This window comes from Pterocles gutturalis, unplaced genomic scaffold, assembly GCF_000699245.1.
Source record: "Pterocles gutturalis isolate BGI_N339 unplaced genomic scaffold, ASM69924v1 scaffold11418, whole genome shotgun sequence".
Lineage (NCBI taxonomy): Eukaryota > Metazoa > Chordata > Aves > Pterocliformes > Pteroclidae > Pterocles > Pterocles gutturalis.
In genome coordinates this window covers 6,249-23,387 of record NW_010125647.1, presented here as the reverse complement: position 1 = coordinate 23,387, position 17,139 = coordinate 6,249, and the positions used below count along the sequence as shown (strand labels likewise).

Below are 17,139 nucleotides of genomic sequence, written 5' to 3'. Positions count from 1 at the left end.
TTCCCTGTATGAGACTGGTTTCTTCTGCAAAGTGTAACTTCTGAACAAAGGGTAGCCAAAAGCTTCAGTTCCCTTACAACAGAAGGTATCTTACATGGTTCTATCTATCCTAACTGTTACCTAGTTTATTAACCAAAACTGCTGATTTTTTTCTGTACAATTCAAAAGTTATACAGTTTTTAGTAATCAAGACAATTAAAGTTCTGTGGTGTTACTTGAACAGGGTTCATTCTTTAGATTCACATCTACTTGCCCCACTATTTCCTCAAGCCTTATTCTTCAAGCTTAGAAAATACATATCCAGTTACAACACTAGCAGAACAAACGAGAAACCACAACAGTCCACATTCTTCAGAGATGTTGGCCAGTCCCAGATCACCTAACTTGACCGTCTTTGCTATAAACAGCCTGTTTTTTTACAGTGTTTGACAGGAAGAGAGGTGAGCTCTACTCATAAGACTTAGGCAGGAAATAACAGAAGCAATGTTGGGCTGCTTTTGTAAGCAGGTGAACAAACAGAATAGTTTTATGGTCTTCATTTAAATCTGTCCATGTTTTTTTTCAAATAAAAAAGTAATGAAGTATGAAATTTTCACAGCAAGTAGTCAGTCTCCTAGATTTTATTCTAGATAATACCGCCCCTAATTTCCTGTTGTCCTTTTCTGATATATAAAGTCTCCAGAGGCAACCCCTGGTTCAGCTTGCCTGCTTTTGGGATCTTCCTACACATCTCCCACATCCCTGCTTAAGTGTTTACTGTATTAGCAGAGACAAGCAAAGAAAATCTCAGTTCTGGAAAGGCTTGATAATAACCAGCCACTTACATGGATTACGATTCCTACATCAGGCACAACTGACATTCAAGGTTTGGAAACTCACAGAAACAGGCTGCCATGCATACAATAAATATGATATTGTGCTCAAAGAGCTAGATCAACAACCGCTTTGACATTAAACTGCAGTTCTTATTTCTACTTTTCCAACTGTCATTTCTATTAAAGCACATTCAGGTTTAACATATTTTCAGTATTAGAAAGTTTAGCATCTGCAACATGACACTGCATAAGTGTCTTGGTTTTGGCTGAGACAAAGTTAACTTTCTTCATAGTAGCTAGTGTGAGGCTATGTTTTGGATTTGTGCTCACAAGGCAGCTGATAACGTACTGATGTTTACAGTTGCTGCCAGGACAGTCAAGGAATTCTCAGCTTCTCTGCTTTGCCAGTGTCTGCAGGTGCAGGAGAAGCTAGGAGGGAGCACGGCCCACAATTACTGGCTTAAGATTCAACCTTAGGTTTAGGATTGAGACCCAAATTGGCCAATAGTATATTCCATATCATGCATGTTATGCCCAGTATATTGATAAGGTTCTGTCTGTAAGTTTGCTCTTCCCAGCAACTGGGGAGGCCTGGCATTGTAATGGCGAGAATGTTACAGAGACCAGTAATGAGAATCACACTTACATTGTGACTTAATTGTGTACTGTAATTACTGTATTTCACTAAACGTAACTTACATTTGTATTGTCTTTACAGTATATTTTGTATCACTCTGCTAAGTCAGAAATCTTCTGTAACATCAACTGTCATCAAATAAGTAAATTTGATACTAAATGTTACACCCTCCACAAGTGGAGTATCTAAAAGCACCTGGTCAGAGAGTACGGGACTCTGACACATACCAACATTCATCCTACTTAGACACGTATTTCCAATCCACACTAATTTTTCCTGTAGTAACTACCACTTAGATTCAAAAATACTGCAATTTCCTGTCATACTAAGGGCAGAATGTTCTCGATATAGAACACATTTTGCAGGAAACAGGAACAGACCACATCAGCTATCTTCATAGCATAAAGTACCTTTTTCACGTTGCTAAAAAGATGTGATGCACATCCCGCGAAACAGGGAGAAAAGTACTGGACTTCATCTCTGCCACAAACTGGGTAGTACATAGAGCGTAAACATCTGCAGTTAGCATTGCATGGAGCTGTTAAGTTATATAGCGTGCCTGCTCTGAAAGGTAAAAGTTAATAGGCTTTTAATAAAGGAATTTAAAAACAGCAGCTATGTAAATAAGTAATACAGTATTTATAAGATAGTAAATCTCAAAATATTCAAGAGACTTATGCACTTAATTATTTAAAAGTAAGCCATGCTCCTACTAGTTACAACTCTACAGGGAATTCCCATTTATTATGTACCTAGTTATTTTTATTATTACTTCCATAGATTATTCCTCCAATTTCCACCCACAAAACAGATGATGAAATTCTGAGTCGCAACCCAGTTCTTATCTTTTACCCTGTCCTCTCCCCCACACTTACGCACTTTAATTTGTTCAATTTACTAGTTTTAAGAAAAAAAATGCAACAAGACTAAAAAGAGTGCTTGGTGTTGTACAGTCTACTGATCATATTCTAAGGGGTTTTTTTCTGTCTTGGATACAAGGCCAGCTGCAAATCCACTGCATTTTTACTATTTTTAACACTGCTATGAAGAGATCTATATTGTTCCAGCATCAGTGACCGCACATGCTAAACGCAGAGTGGCCAGACATACAAACAAAGTCTTATCACCCCCAAAAGAACCTTAAAGATTTTCTCTAGCTGTTAGGGAAAACTAAAAAACAGAGTTTAATTTAAGTCTTGCTTACTGCAACTCAGTTTAGGCACTTACTTCCAGTATAGGCCATAGTATGGTTGTATTTGAAGTTGCCCCACTACATTATTAGTTTGGGATGTGGGGAGACCCTCTTAAGATATAAATGAAGTGAATAAAAACACTTTGATTTTCTAATAGTAATGCATGTTATAAGTAAAGATGCTTCACAGGTTAAGAGTTCTGTAACTGTCAGTAGTTTAAATATTGTACTATAAAATCAAAGTTCCAGATTTATTACCTTAAAGGCAGGTTTCTTCAAGAGAATTTAAAATGGTCACAGATACTAAGAGGAGGAATAATTTACCTAGGAATTAAGCTGTTTGCTTACATATAATTCAAACTGCACATGGAATATTAGGGACATCATAGCTACCTATATACTTCATTTGGTTGCACAGCTGAGCCCTACTAAGTTACATCAGTTCATTCTTCATACACAGAAGAATCAAAGTCAGTTTGCTCTAGTTTAAAGCACTACAGTGCACCATAAGCAAATCCACTAATCACAGGTTTGTTCTTACAGTGACTTGGTAGTGCATGAGGCACGTCAAGCCTAGAAGTATTTAATAAATTCAATGGGAACATTTGTCCTGTTTACATGTGCAGACAATGTCTCTTGCCTGATTTACAAAGAGGGACCGAACCTTTAATATTTCTCTGACCATGCATAGTTAAAGAAATACAGCTTAGTGTACATAGGTTCTTATGAAATGGAACTTCTTGTTTTAACGTCACTTTCCTAAAGAAGTCTAGTGGATGAGGCTATTAAATGGTCTTCAAAAGCTCTACAGAATTGGGTATTTTTTCACAGCAGAACAAAATAAGGAGTCGCAGAGACCTCTGGGAATGAACAGAACTACAGAAATAGTCACTGCATTACTGTTCCTTCAAGTTTTCAAGGAAATACTGGGTAAAATAATTTGACAAAAACAATTATTTGAAGTGTTTATACTAGACTAATTAAACCATATTACTTTTTCTTATAGCCTAATTTAGTAATAAACAGAGTTACTACAAACAATATACTTTGTTCATTAACATATGAACACTAAAGTCATCCTGCACTTGTGCGCTTCTGGTACTAAACTTACAAAAGCTTTCCCCACCCCCCACCTCTAGGCTATTTTTCAATAGAAAGAATGTTTGCCATGAGGAATTTCTTCAAAATCTCCATAAGAGCATTCACAATTTATTATTTCAGCAGTATTTGTTCAATAGCCTAACCAAGAGTCAGACACTTGTCTATTCTTCCACAAGATCATAAATTTGTTGATCATAAATTTGTTAATACTACTATGTATTTTAGTTGCTTATTACTTCATGGAAAGCAGTTTCAGAGCTGTCTGCTAACTATTCTGATGGAGGTCACATATCCAACAAATTATAGTCTAACATGTAACAGTGAATTAGATAAAACTGAACCATTTTTTTATAATGGATACTGAGTAGAAATAATTATTTCAGGACTGGTTAAGTCCAAATTGCTGTAGATAAGAAGTCTTCAGCAACAGTTAAACTACGAAACTGCTAAAATTACAAATCCCCCCAATTAAATACAAGTTAACTGCATTTAACTTAGGACGAAAGTCAATTCAGCTATGCCTTTTGTCAACTGCTCATTATTATAGGACCTGGTATAGCAATATGGATAGCTTCACACACTATTTTCTGTACAACCTCTTCAGTATTCAATTTCTACATACAGATTCTTTTGCTCAATATGTAACTATAAACTTTCCACAACCAAAGTCTGCATTTAACGTTTTTTACAGTTCTGAAGTGTCCATAGTAATCTTACAGCTAGCATTTTCTCAGACACTGAAGCAGTATCATGCTTTAAATGTCAAATGTCAACACTGGCCTTTGAATATACTGTCAATTGACACAAGAAGTTGTAAAGATAGAACCAGAACAAGTGGTAAATTGGGCTTTAAGGATTTTTCTTTTTTTTCCCCAGTCACCAGTTTATTAAATTTGTTCATTTTGTATACCTTCTGGAAAAGGAAATACAAATTAACGGTTAAAGTATCATGGCATTACATTTCTACTCTGTTAGAGAATGGAAGACAGACTGCCTTCAATCACTACTGCCTCAAAACCCTCTGAATTTCTGTCCCATTAACCTAAGGTTATGTTTTACTGTTTTCACATTTACCTGAATTAGAGACCTGAGAAATATCTGGTTAGTGTTTCATGTCACTCTTTGCATTTCTGGGAATGTTTTCTAGTATTTTTTCAGTTATGTTTATGTCAATGATTCTCTTAAAGGACCTAGAAAACTTAGTAGCCTTCACATTCTGTGATATTTGTGAACTTAGAAGAATGCAGAAAAATCACACCTTATATACAGAGGCAACTATTTGTTGTATGCTCACTTTAAGTCAGTCAAAAAGCATGATAAATATCAACTGAAGAAACCATAAGCCTAACTGTTGACCAGATGTTTATAATTTTTTTCCTAGAAGTATTACCAACTTGCATGTTCACTACAAGCCACAAAACCAACTTCCCCCCAATGCCTCTTCTGCATTTTCACGGTGCACTTCATCCTATAGTGTCAGTAAAGTACAAAGATCCTCTTCCCTGTCCTATTTAGGTTCAAATGCCTTTTCATGCATTGGAGCATAACTTACAGATTGTGCTCTTCTACACAACAGTGGCATCTAACTCTTTTTTAAAACGAGGGATTTGGGGAAAACAAAACAGTATTGGTAAGTTACTCACCCAGTTGCACAGCATGCTGATTTTTTGATTGATCACAGCTTATGATTTTTTCAAATGGCAGCTGGCAGTCCCTAGCTACCAGCCTAAAGTTATTTTGCACAACAGATCTGGCTCTTTGGCAGACTCTCAAACAGCTGGAGTTGCTACTGGCTCTGTCAATTCATGACAGAGTAAACAAGCACCTGAGAGTACAGTTTTGGCAGAGCTATCTGCCTTTCTCCTGCCTTTAAACACTGCTCATGCTACAAAATTACATACTATTTAAAACTACAAATTGAAGCATAATAATCTTATAGTTAACTCCTTAACAAGGCACGACTGGGTATTTCATACAACATACTGCCTATGCTGGTGATTTAATCACATACATTCAATGATGAAGCTTTAAGAGTGGACCTAGAAATGCATTCTCTAAAGAATGCTTATCCTTGCATTTATTTATTTTTAATCTTGCTTCATTTTTCATGTCACTGACTTTTTTTCCACTGCCATACTGGTTTCCAGAGTAAGCTTTTTTCACAGCAACAGGAAGAACATTCATCCTAGAATCTTTATTACAATTACTACAGATATCTAAAAATGCGTGATACACTATAATCTCATTAGGAATGAGAACTGTGCTGTTTAAGGGAAATAAAAGTACATATTGTTTAGAGAAGTCTTTCCTACACATTAGCCAAAAGTATTTTGGGTGATGTTTCAGTTAACCAAGCTATTCCACTCATTTTGTTCTTCAACGTGGGTCACTGCACTATGCTCTCTTTGCATTAAATTTCTACCTCTATCAGCCATTGTTACCAGGAAAAAATAAAGCCTTCTTTGTAAATGCAGGTTAGATGTGCTAGAACCTTAAGGTACAATAATGTCTTTGTTTTTCTAGGGAAAAATTTGCTATCAGTTTAAGCTGCAGTGTACCTCAGTTCTCTCTCATGAAATTGTTGTGCATAGCAGACTCCTTCCAGGAACAAATTTCCCAGATTATAAAGAGTTGGTTAATGAAACAAGATACAAAAGACATGCTACTTCTACAGAGATAAAAAATTAGCTATAGACAATATGATGGCTACTACACCCAGAATGGTTACAGAAGCTGGGAATTTTTTGTCAAGCAGGTCCAGTCTGCTCAGAACATTTTACAGGCAATGCATCACTACATTTTCCTAATCATCTGTTAAAGATTCCAAGAACAAGGTTTTAGAGTTCCATAAAATATTTCAGTTTCATACATCAAGGCACGATATGACATTTTTAAAGGTTTTGTATTCTGTGATGCAACTTATTTATTTTAAACATTAACACCAAACCCAACAGTGCATTAAAATATATTTACCCATTATATGTTTCAGAGACACCTGCGAAAGGTTCATTCCCACATTTAGCAAATAAAAACACTGTGTTTAATAGTAGGGCCACTGAACAAGTGCCTATCATGAACTTGATTATGCTTCTGCAATCCATTTTGCACTTGGAAACCAAGATGCCACTTATGATTTGGCCTAGTGCTGCTGCTGGAATTAATACAAGCCCTAGAGGAAAACAAGACACCAGCAGTTACACAAAAATGAAAAATACAATTAGTGAAGCAATATAGAGTGTAATTTTATGTTAAGAAAAAAAAAATCACAAAAGTTACCTGTATCATAAGATGCAGTCCATATGATGTAATTTTCAAACCTGCAGGAGTAATTTAGTCTACCCTTACATTATCTTTAGCCTTTACAGATGTTCAACTTGACAACATAATTTGTTGTTGTCCAAAACCCAAGTTAAACACAACAAAAGTAGTTTACTTAGAAGTACTACATACTGGGCAGGAATCTCTGAACAACTGTAGGCCCCTTAATGAAAACAGAAAAAACTCTTTAATTGCTTCAGTGTCTCTTTCACATGTCCATGTTCTTTGTTACACACTTGTGTTATGAACTTTTTAATAACAGAACATAAACACTATTATGCAAGAGACAGCACAAGATACAATAAGGCATGTACAGAAATATTTTGAAAAGTCTGGATCAGTGGGTCAGTTTTGCTGTCATAGTCCATAATGATTTATTCCCTTTGCTCTATCAGGACTCCAGATACTTAACTGAGTATTCTTATATGGCTAAGGTACAATACGACACGGAATTCAGTGTAACTTGCACTGACCTGAGACAAGTAATTTTAAAGACAGTTCAGATACAGTGGTACAACTGCACAGGCTGCAGATGCCCATTGTCAAAGGTAGTTTAAATAGTTAACATGGTCCTTGGTAACACAGACTAGCTAGGTTTCAACATGAGTGTAGGCATTTCATTAAAGCTGTGCATTTGATTAACACTATCAATATTTTCAACTCAAGTCAAGATGAAATTCAGACAAGGTCTACAGATAAAATAGATTTCAGTTTTCCAGATTTCACTGCTAATTACTGTTTAACAATTGAGCATGTATTCCAACGCATTCCTATTAAAACAGATGCTTTGTTTTGAAGCAATGATGTCTGAATAGTACTGTCTAATATTATCCAGGGGACTAAGCTATTCAGAAGGCCTCTCCCAAACATTTCTGTTGGAGAAAGAGCACTTCAAATACATACGCTTATATTGCAGCACTATACAGCTGAACTAATTTAGTGAGACAATCATAGAATCGTGTTCAAGAAATACTAAGTCTGCCATATTGCAAGCATCCATTGGCTTATCTGCCTTGATCTGGCTGCTGTTCTTCAGAATTGTGTCATAATTAATCATGTGACCCTACCTACTACATCTCTTCCACCAGATTTTTCTGTGTTTCTCCAATACTCAGCTTTTCACAGTCTTCCCCTGTTCTCCCTGTTACTTCTGCATATCAGATAACAGGAGTGACAGTAAGCCAACTACAGAAGCAGTTACACAAGTTTTTAATACATATTCTGATTAGTTGCTTTACTGTAAGTTATCTCACTGTAACATTATGGCAGAATTGAAGAAAGGAAAGGCCAAGTCAACCTCTTATTTGCAGTTAGCACTATTTTTTTTTTCAATTTGCCCTTCATCTTGCTTCCTTTAGTAGGGGTTAATGCTCCTTCAGCCAATTTTAAATGAGGAAAATTAAAAGCTTTTCACTAGGAATAAGACAGGAATAAATTAAGAGTTTCAGTAGCCTCAAAATTCTCATTCTGCTTAGAATATAAGTATCAAGTCATCTGAGCTTCAAGACAAGTAGCTTTGCACTCTCAATGAACTCAGTACCAGGGTTTTCATAGGGCAGACAAGAATAATATAAAAATACTGTTTCTGCTGTGAAAACTGCATTTCATGCAAGTATATTCACAAATATCTCAGACAAACACCAGATACTTATAACATCATAGGTGGAAGCTTATAATGAGATATTCAGCACAATTTATTTAAGATATAAAAATTAAAAGCCACATTACCTCCAAGAGTTGCTGAAAAACTTGATGTTTTTCCAAACTGATTTTCTATAAACTTTGGTAGAAATGTGGCAAAGCCAGTGGCAACTAAAGCTTCTGAGGAACTGGCTATTATTAGACTCATAAGGACTGGATTCTTCAACAGTATCTATGGGGCGAAATCAGCAAAACACTCAGGAAATTATTTCGTTGTAGTACCACATAAACCAGAAGTCACTAAAGTAAATAATTTTATGTGGAACTTCACTAATATGCTTTTCTCGCTTCAACAATCTTAAGTATCAGCAAAATGAAAATTCACTAAATTATCAGTAGCACTGGAAGCTTCCCTATCACAACATGATAGAGAAGCAATTACCTTTCTAAGCACTTATGTATTACCTGAAAAAAGAATTTAATTTCTCAGAATATATCTGTTTTAGTAAATTCAAGATTTCCTTACCAGGAGAGCCACAGGAAAGTCTTTAAAACTTTTTCCAAGATTCTTGGTCTCAACAAGCACCTCACTTCCATCATTATGAGTTTCTGAATTTTTTTCAGCCTGTATTTTTGCTGTTCCTACATAGGGGCATATTTATTGACAATGAAAACATTGAATACCTGTGCTCTTAGACTTAAAGTCAGAAAAAGCATCAGAATAAGTGTTTCCTTTCCCTAGGAAAACTAGCTCAGACATTGTAAGTCTTCTTTGATATTTTATTGGTATGAATCCGTAAAAAGATCAATAATGTATTGCTGCAGAAAGAATCTGTCTGAAAGCATCATGCTTCCATTGGAAGGCCTTAGCTGTAAGAAGATACTATCAGGGATATCCTAAGAGTTTCAGACTATCCTGAAGCCCATTCAATTTGTTTTTAATTGTCTTCACATTCTCTCCAGTTCCCTACTTCATTGTTTCTTTTCCATCATTTCTCTTTCCAAATAAACACAGTAAGCTCTTCTAGATGCTCTTCCAAAGGACTCCTAGATAATATCTGCCTGAACAGAAGTTGTACTAAAGTTATTATTTTTAGAAGACTGCTGTGGGATACTTTGATTCATGCTTTATTATTCCACCCAAAACAGTAAGGCAATAGACAACAATGCATGAGTTAAGTCAATGGAACTTCCTTATGATTCTTGGTAGGTAACATAGTAGCTGTCAATACAGTCCTAGGTGCTTAGCTGCAAGCATCTTCCAAAACTTGTTTCCAGTCCCTCCATACATCATTACGCACACAAGATCAACCCTCTAGCCCATTCACCTTGTTTGAAAGGGTGCGTATTGGAAACAAGGTATTTATCATCAGGTTTTAGCCAAAGACAGTTAACTGAGAAACAGAATCAAAGAGGAATAAATCACTCAAGTACAGCCACAAAGCTGGAATATAAAATATAAACAGATCTCCATTCCAAAGTAGCCTGATATTGTTCAACATTTACCTGGTAGGTGTTTTGGAAAGCATGAAAAAGGTATTATAAGAAGCCAAATTGCAAAAAAACATGCAAGAAATGGTATCCACCATGCTCCAAGCCAACGTGGGTCATCTTGATCCATCTCTGTACTAGAAAAATATTTTGGAAGAAGCAGGTTTACCATTCATGAATTCAAATAATCAATTTCAGAGATGGAATTTTTTTTTAATAATTATTTAAAAGAAAGCCTTTGAACATTGTCCTTGTTGTTTTCTATAGGTATTAAATTTATTGTTTGTTTAAGTAACATTCATCAGCTCTATCATAAGTATTGCATTCTATCAAATATAGGTTTCAAATCAAATTAATTCTGATTTAAAAGGCACTATTTGGTCCTGATTTCAAGATCCTGTAGCATAACTAAAATACTGAAAAAAAACTGTTTCTAGAAACAGCCTTTATGATCAATGTGGAAGCCAATACAGAAGTTCAGAATGCCATCGCATTGATAAGTCCCTAAAACATAGGGAATAAAAGTGTAAATGAAGTTTTTGGTTTGGACAGTAGTACAATTTATAGGATTATTTTTTGAACAATAGACTGTTACTTGACTGGTAGATTTTCTAGCAAGCTCTTCTCCAGGACATTAGTAGAAGCATCCTACTCCCTCACATCACATCTCAGGGAAACCTTTTGCACAAGAAATCAATAGTTACAATCTAATTCTGAATGAGCAACTAATCAGAAGACACATTTTTTTATCAGCTTTAAAATAGCCATTGCACTACAGAGAAACTTTCACACACAATGGAGTGACTACTCACTGTGGGAAGTAACTCACTTGCTAGAAGCCCCTGTGAATGCAACTTGTTACCAAGTTAAAGAAGCTCTTAATACAGTATTTTCCAAACAAAAATACTCACAATTTCTCCTTCTCACATGGAGAAAAAATGAAGATTTTAATAAGAATTGTTAGGAAAAGTAAACAGAGCAAAGCACTAAGTTGTATCTTGCCTTTCTGGGATCTGGATATCAATATAAATATTAAGTAGCTGCCCTCCTAGGACATAGCCAATAGCAGGACCCAGCAATGACATGGCATAGCCAATTCCTAGAAGAGAAAATACATCAAGTTCACTATATATTTTTAAAGCTTTCTTTTAAAAAAAATTCCTAAATCAACTTCAGACCAAATAGTTTCTTTAATTCAACCTGTACATTCACTGTCATTCAACTAGAGCACGTAGAAGACAATTTATACTTATTAACAGTTTTAAAAGTTACCTATATAAAGGGAAGACTTGTGTTTTGGGACACTATCATCAATAAAAGCTGTCCCCAAAGTATACAGTGGAGTCCCTCCAACTCCCAGCAGCAGCTGTCCCAGGATAAAGACATACAGATAGTTTGGAAGTGAAGACTTTGTTTTGGCACTGCAAGTGAAGTTAACAGAGCTTGTTCCTGGAATTTGACACGTGTCTGAAAGACAGAGACAGCAAGACTTTAAAATTCTGTTACCCAGCTCATCACAGTCCAACTTAAGAAAAACCTGTGCTGAAAGCTAAATTACACATGAAGTGCTGTTAGGGCCAGGTTCCCATTTTAATTTTCAGACTTAGTAACATATCCTATATCACAGTGCCCTAACTTTCTAGAATCTTTCTAGAAACTTTCTATCCCCCAAAAGAATACTGTAATAGATTGGTTTTTTGTTTCCTTACCAGGAAGGAAAGATGCATAAAATAGCCTTATTAAAATGTTTTGGCTTGTTGAAAGCATTATTGACCAGATGTACACAAAAAAACCCCCATCAAATGGTCATTCAACAAGTAACAGACACTTTTTTTTGTTCTTATACCTTATAATGATTCCAAGGAACAGTAACAACTTCCATTCTTAAGCGACAGAGCAGCCTGAATAACATGAGGAAAATTGGACTGCTGGAGAGGAAAAGTGCATTCATCAGAGTCACAAGCAAAGATTATCCTCCCTTCCTATACACTGTTTTGAGACTTTTTCCCTAAAAAAAAAGCCTTAAAAAAGCCACACTATTATCTCTCATAGAGCACACACTGCCATATCCCCACAATGAGAAGGTAACATAAAGCTTCTGCACTTGTCCACACACACACAAGGATGGAAGCAGAACAGCCTAAGGTTGCGCCTGCTCCTGTAGTGTTTGGCACCATGAGGAGGGAAGAGAAAATAGGAAGTGAAGACAAGGAGTATGTTCTCTTCTTCTTCTTGCTATCATTACACTTTGGTAGCAAACAGTCCCAATGACAACATCAAAAACAGGAGCATGGTTCTCTCTAGGTTTTCCCACAGAAGAGCATAAACCCATCCATTTCTTGGAAACAAGCCATACTGAGCAAATATATGAAAGCTGCTGTCATAAGAGTGATGGAGAGAGAAGGCACCGACTTGTACATGATCAAGAAAGTCTGAGATAAACCAAGCTCTGGGAGAAGTTTTAAGATGAGTGGCTGACTATTTTTAACTGCATTTTCTCAGTGAACTTGTTTTCCCTTCTATAAATCAGTGAATTAGACTTGGATTTTAAACAGACGAACTGCATTAAAGACAACACCATTCAGAGTTAATTATTACAAACCTTCTTGCATGCTTTAATCTAACAGATCTATCTGAATCCAAGTTATGTAAAGGCCAAAATATTCGCAAATATCTAATGCTACATACTAGCCAAGAAGGTGTAACCAACTGTGAGATGCTTTAGCAATTACATCAATTAGTAAGATAGGTCAAGACTAGTTTTGCTCACATCTTAAACTGCAGCCAGTAGATGTGGGGGTTTTCTGCCTTTAAGGCAGAAAGAGGGAATAGCTTAAAGAGAGTTGTGAAGAGAGAGGAAGAGTGAGAAATAAAGAAGAGCTTGGTTTCTATTCCTTTTTAAACTTAAAAAAAATCTGTCTCCCCTTTAAGTCTTGAATCAGGAAGTCACTCAAAGCTCAATGAACATACTGAATGAAGACTAAGATCTTAGTTTCTAAAGGCAGATGTTACAGTATTACAGAACATCTAAGTGATACAGAGAAATAGACCAAGCAGTGCAGAGAATAGCAACATTATTCATTATTCAACTAGCCAGATAGTCTCTTCAGAAAGCAAAGCCAACAGAAAAACGACAGACATACTGATGGTGCAAGACAAAACAGTCAAATTAGAAGCTGGCATCACATACATTTTGTCACCATTAGTACTCATATGCCATAGTCTTCTTCAATCTTTAATTGTCCTTGGCATGTTCTGGGAAGGAGGATCAGTTAATACCCTTCTGAGAAGATTCATAAACTCTCAGACCCAAATGACTTATACACCAGAGTTTCCAGTAGAACAGAGAACTGAAGAAAGATGTTCAAGTATTTTTTCCCTCAAATCACACAACACATATTTCAACTCAAATGGCTAAGACTTGTTATTAACAAATATATTTATTTTTTCCAAAGACTCATGGAATAATCCAGGTTGGCAGAGGCATCAAGGAGTCACGTAGTCCAGCCTCCTAATCCAAACAGTGTCAAAGTTGAATGCAAACCAAGTTGCTCAGGACTTTACTCAACAGGGTCTTTAAATACCCCACAGATACGGGCTCCACAGTTTTTCTGGGTAACCTGTTCCAATGCTTCACTGAACTCACAATGTCTTCCTTCTGTCAAGTGAAGATCTACCTTTCACATTTCCTGTTACAGGCACCTTTTAAAAATTTAAACATATTTGCATGAGATCTGAGATGGAAGCTTGAAAGTACATTGCTTATAGCGTCTGCAGCTTTCACAGTCCTCCATATTCCCTACAGGTAATCAAATACAGAATGGTTTCACTATAGACAAACCACTAGACGGAGCTCCTGACTACAAATATCAGAGCCAGCTGAGACACTGAAGAACCTACATAACCTACAAAAATTATCAGAATGTATAGCTGGTTGCATCTAGCTTAGGAATTCGAGTCTGAAGCCTTTCTGGGGATTAGACAAGACACATCTGCTGTGGTTCAAAACTTTTGTAAATAGGTAGACCACTGGTTACCTACTCTTTAAATATGAAATGGATTCAACTATTTCTAAAGACTTATTAAGATAAATATTTCCAATTGAATAGGTTTGTAGAGTAGGATCTGTATATAATCAGAATAAAGGTAAATTAATATCTCAAGGTAAAACAGTAAGTTCCAGTAAGCCTTATACTGGAGGCTAGATGTATTTTGTATTCCACACTAGATTTATTAATTAACCTGACAGCCATATTAAATATTGCAGTGAACTACACTTTGAAGTTGTCCTGTACTTACACTAACAGATGAACATAATCAAGTAACCAACTAGGAACAGATAAAAAATAAATTAGGTGGTACATTTTAATACAAAGCATCAAATGAAAGAGTTTACTCCCAATATATTAAAATATCTATAAACTACTCATCCAAATAAAAAAGCAATCAGAATGGTTTTTTGGAGTGTGGTGCTACTAAATTCTGCAACTAAATGTATAGTTAAGATGCTTCATCAACATCAGAACTAGCTAAACCAGACATCCTATAAAATCATGTACTGTGGTTAACTGTTAAAAGATGTCATTGCTCAGCACCTGCAGATACACATTGAGTTTGTCATGGTGCAAACATTCCTTGTACTCTGTAGTAATTTATCTTTGATACTGTTTTCCTTAAAGTCAGCTTAAGGCCTTAAATCTGCTCACTACAGTCACAGTATAGATACCTACATTACAGCAGTCAAAACAGCATGAATTCAGCCTGTTTGCAGTGCCGTGAAAAAAGTACATGTTCCATTTAAAATTTTCACTACAGCTTTTAGATTCCAAAAGCCTATGTAGAACATGAGCCCTAACAAGGTATGAACACCTACAGCATTTTTAAAGGCAGATGAAGTGGCAGATGTTTGATGAAACAGGAACAGATTCTCTGAGATCTCAACCAAAATATGTAGGAGGGGGAGCAATCAGTTGCAATTGTTGGCCATCTCCCTTCACACTCCCACCCTGCCAGTATCTTGTTTCAATTAAAAAAAAAAATACAATCAGGTTGGAATGTTCTTTGTATTAAATTCAGCTTCCTCTCCATAGTGGTGAAGGGGGGGTGTAATACTGAAACTGAAATAATAGAGAAATAGGACTGTAATAGACCCAGGAGGAAGTAAGCTGTTGCCCCTCTACTAAGGGGTAACAAGTAATCACCTGCTCATAGCCTCTAAAGACTGAAGGGTTTTTTCTTTTAGCCTTGTTCATTCAAAAGTTCCATTAACTTCCACCTCAGATCCTCATTTATTAGATGGGGAACAACAGCTTACCAACGTTATTTAAATGGTCAATGTCTGGACAGCTCATGAAACATGCAACTTGTGTAACACTTTAAAAATTCATTTTCAAAAAAAACCTCAATTTGAGAGTCAACAACCAGAAGACTGAGAACCTTCCATCAGATTGCTTAATAGCTACTGATGTTTTTTTGTGAGCTCTCCAGTATGCTTAGTCATAAATCTGATTAAACACTGCAATAACAATTAAAACAATCCTAAAACATTAAGTCATCCTGCTTTAAAGATATCTGGATATTTCTTTATTAGCTACTAGTGTGCCTTGAGATGCAAATAGCTGGCATTAAGCACACTGCTCTTAGACTTGTGTTTTATGAGAAAAGATATGCAAGATCTCCAAGAGCTGGCTACTCCCCTTATTTCAGTACTCCTTTGTTCAGCATAGTTCAGTACTGCTTGTTTCCTCTTTATTTCAAAAAAAACCCCACAAGTTTTAATCAGCATTTTAAGAATAACTTAGTGAAACTTGTTAATGAATTACTCAAGATCCCTTCAATAGTTCAAACCCAAAAGAACTACAACCTGTAGTCACCTTTCAACAAGACTGTAAGACTAAAAGCTTTCCTTTAACATTTGTTCTACATCACTGACCTAACTTGCATTCTTATTCAGAGATGCCAGACCATTTCTTCACTCAAAGCATTTTGTTCAAATGTTGCTTATAAGCAAGAAGTGATATTGACACTCAGATCTCTTCTGAAAAAGAAAGTTCACTGTGCAGAGAGACAGCTCTTGAACTCATGGATTTCACAGAATAATTGTATTTTCAATATTAGAGATAGTACCCTATTTTTAGAACTTTGACAGAGATTAACTATGTTGTGCCAAATTAAGAGTTGCACTGAGTTGCTAGAGAGATTATTTTAAAAATAATTTTCAAAATATAAGGATAAGCTTACCTTCAAGTTTAGCTCCATACTGATATTTTCCACTACTGAAGTGTGGTAAGGAAAATGTAAGTGAGCCCAATCCTAGCATAAATGCTGAGAAAGCAAGCCATCGTGGTTTGTGCCCTCTTTCTCCAAAGAAAGATACAAACAGTGACAATATACAAAAAGCAATATCATAGCTTGCAGAGATTAAGCCAGTGAGGGAACTGTTTAACTCATAACGTTTCTCAATTGTTGAAATACTAATGTTAATCAGGCCATTTACCACAATACCTGCAAAATAAAAAAGGAGATAATTAGTCAAAGACACCTTAATTTGATAGCATTGCAAGGGTAAACTTACCATAGTGTGATGGAAGGGTTAAAATTAATATAATTACAAAGCTACATTTTAAGGTATTCATTAGCTTTAAAATCCAGGTATGTAGGGGATTGATACAGTGCCAACTTAAGCCAAACTGCACATGGCCTACTCAATTTTTTTCTCCACTGTGGGCATTAAAGATTCAACACTCAGGTATAAAGCCAGCAAAATACCATGCCTCAAACTCTGTTCACATATTAAGGCTCCAGATTCAGCTTGAAGCACAGACAGATTTCAAACGGAATGCATTACAGTGTCATAAGATACTGTACATATTAAAAAGAAATCAGTCCAAGGTTATGACTTGCATTAGAATACATGCTACAACTTAAGCAAGTTTGGGACACAG

At 35.9% G+C, this 17,139-nt stretch overlaps 1 protein-coding gene across 1 annotated transcript in view; it reads right to left on the bottom strand.

The window, feature by feature from the left end:
- The window catches only part of SLCO4C1 (solute carrier organic anion transporter family, member 4C1), a gene marked incomplete at its 5' end in the record, with an annotated part of 23,214 nt that extends 6,515 nt beyond the window's left edge, over positions 1 to 16,699 (bottom strand). The window contains 8 exons of the mRNA XM_010078648.1: positions 1,863 to 2,016; positions 6,719 to 6,914; positions 8,792 to 8,936; positions 9,231 to 9,346; positions 10,211 to 10,332; positions 11,198 to 11,294; positions 11,468 to 11,662; positions 16,436 to 16,699. Coding sequence (XP_010076950.1) covers positions 1,863 to 2,016; positions 6,719 to 6,914; positions 8,792 to 8,936; positions 9,231 to 9,346; positions 10,211 to 10,332; positions 11,198 to 11,294; positions 11,468 to 11,662; positions 16,436 to 16,699 — 1,289 coding nt within the window. The remainder of the gene's footprint in view (positions 1 to 1,862; positions 2,017 to 6,718; positions 6,915 to 8,791; positions 8,937 to 9,230; positions 9,347 to 10,210; positions 10,333 to 11,197; positions 11,295 to 11,467; positions 11,663 to 16,435) is intronic.
- Positions 16,700 to 17,139: the final 440 nt, after the last annotated feature.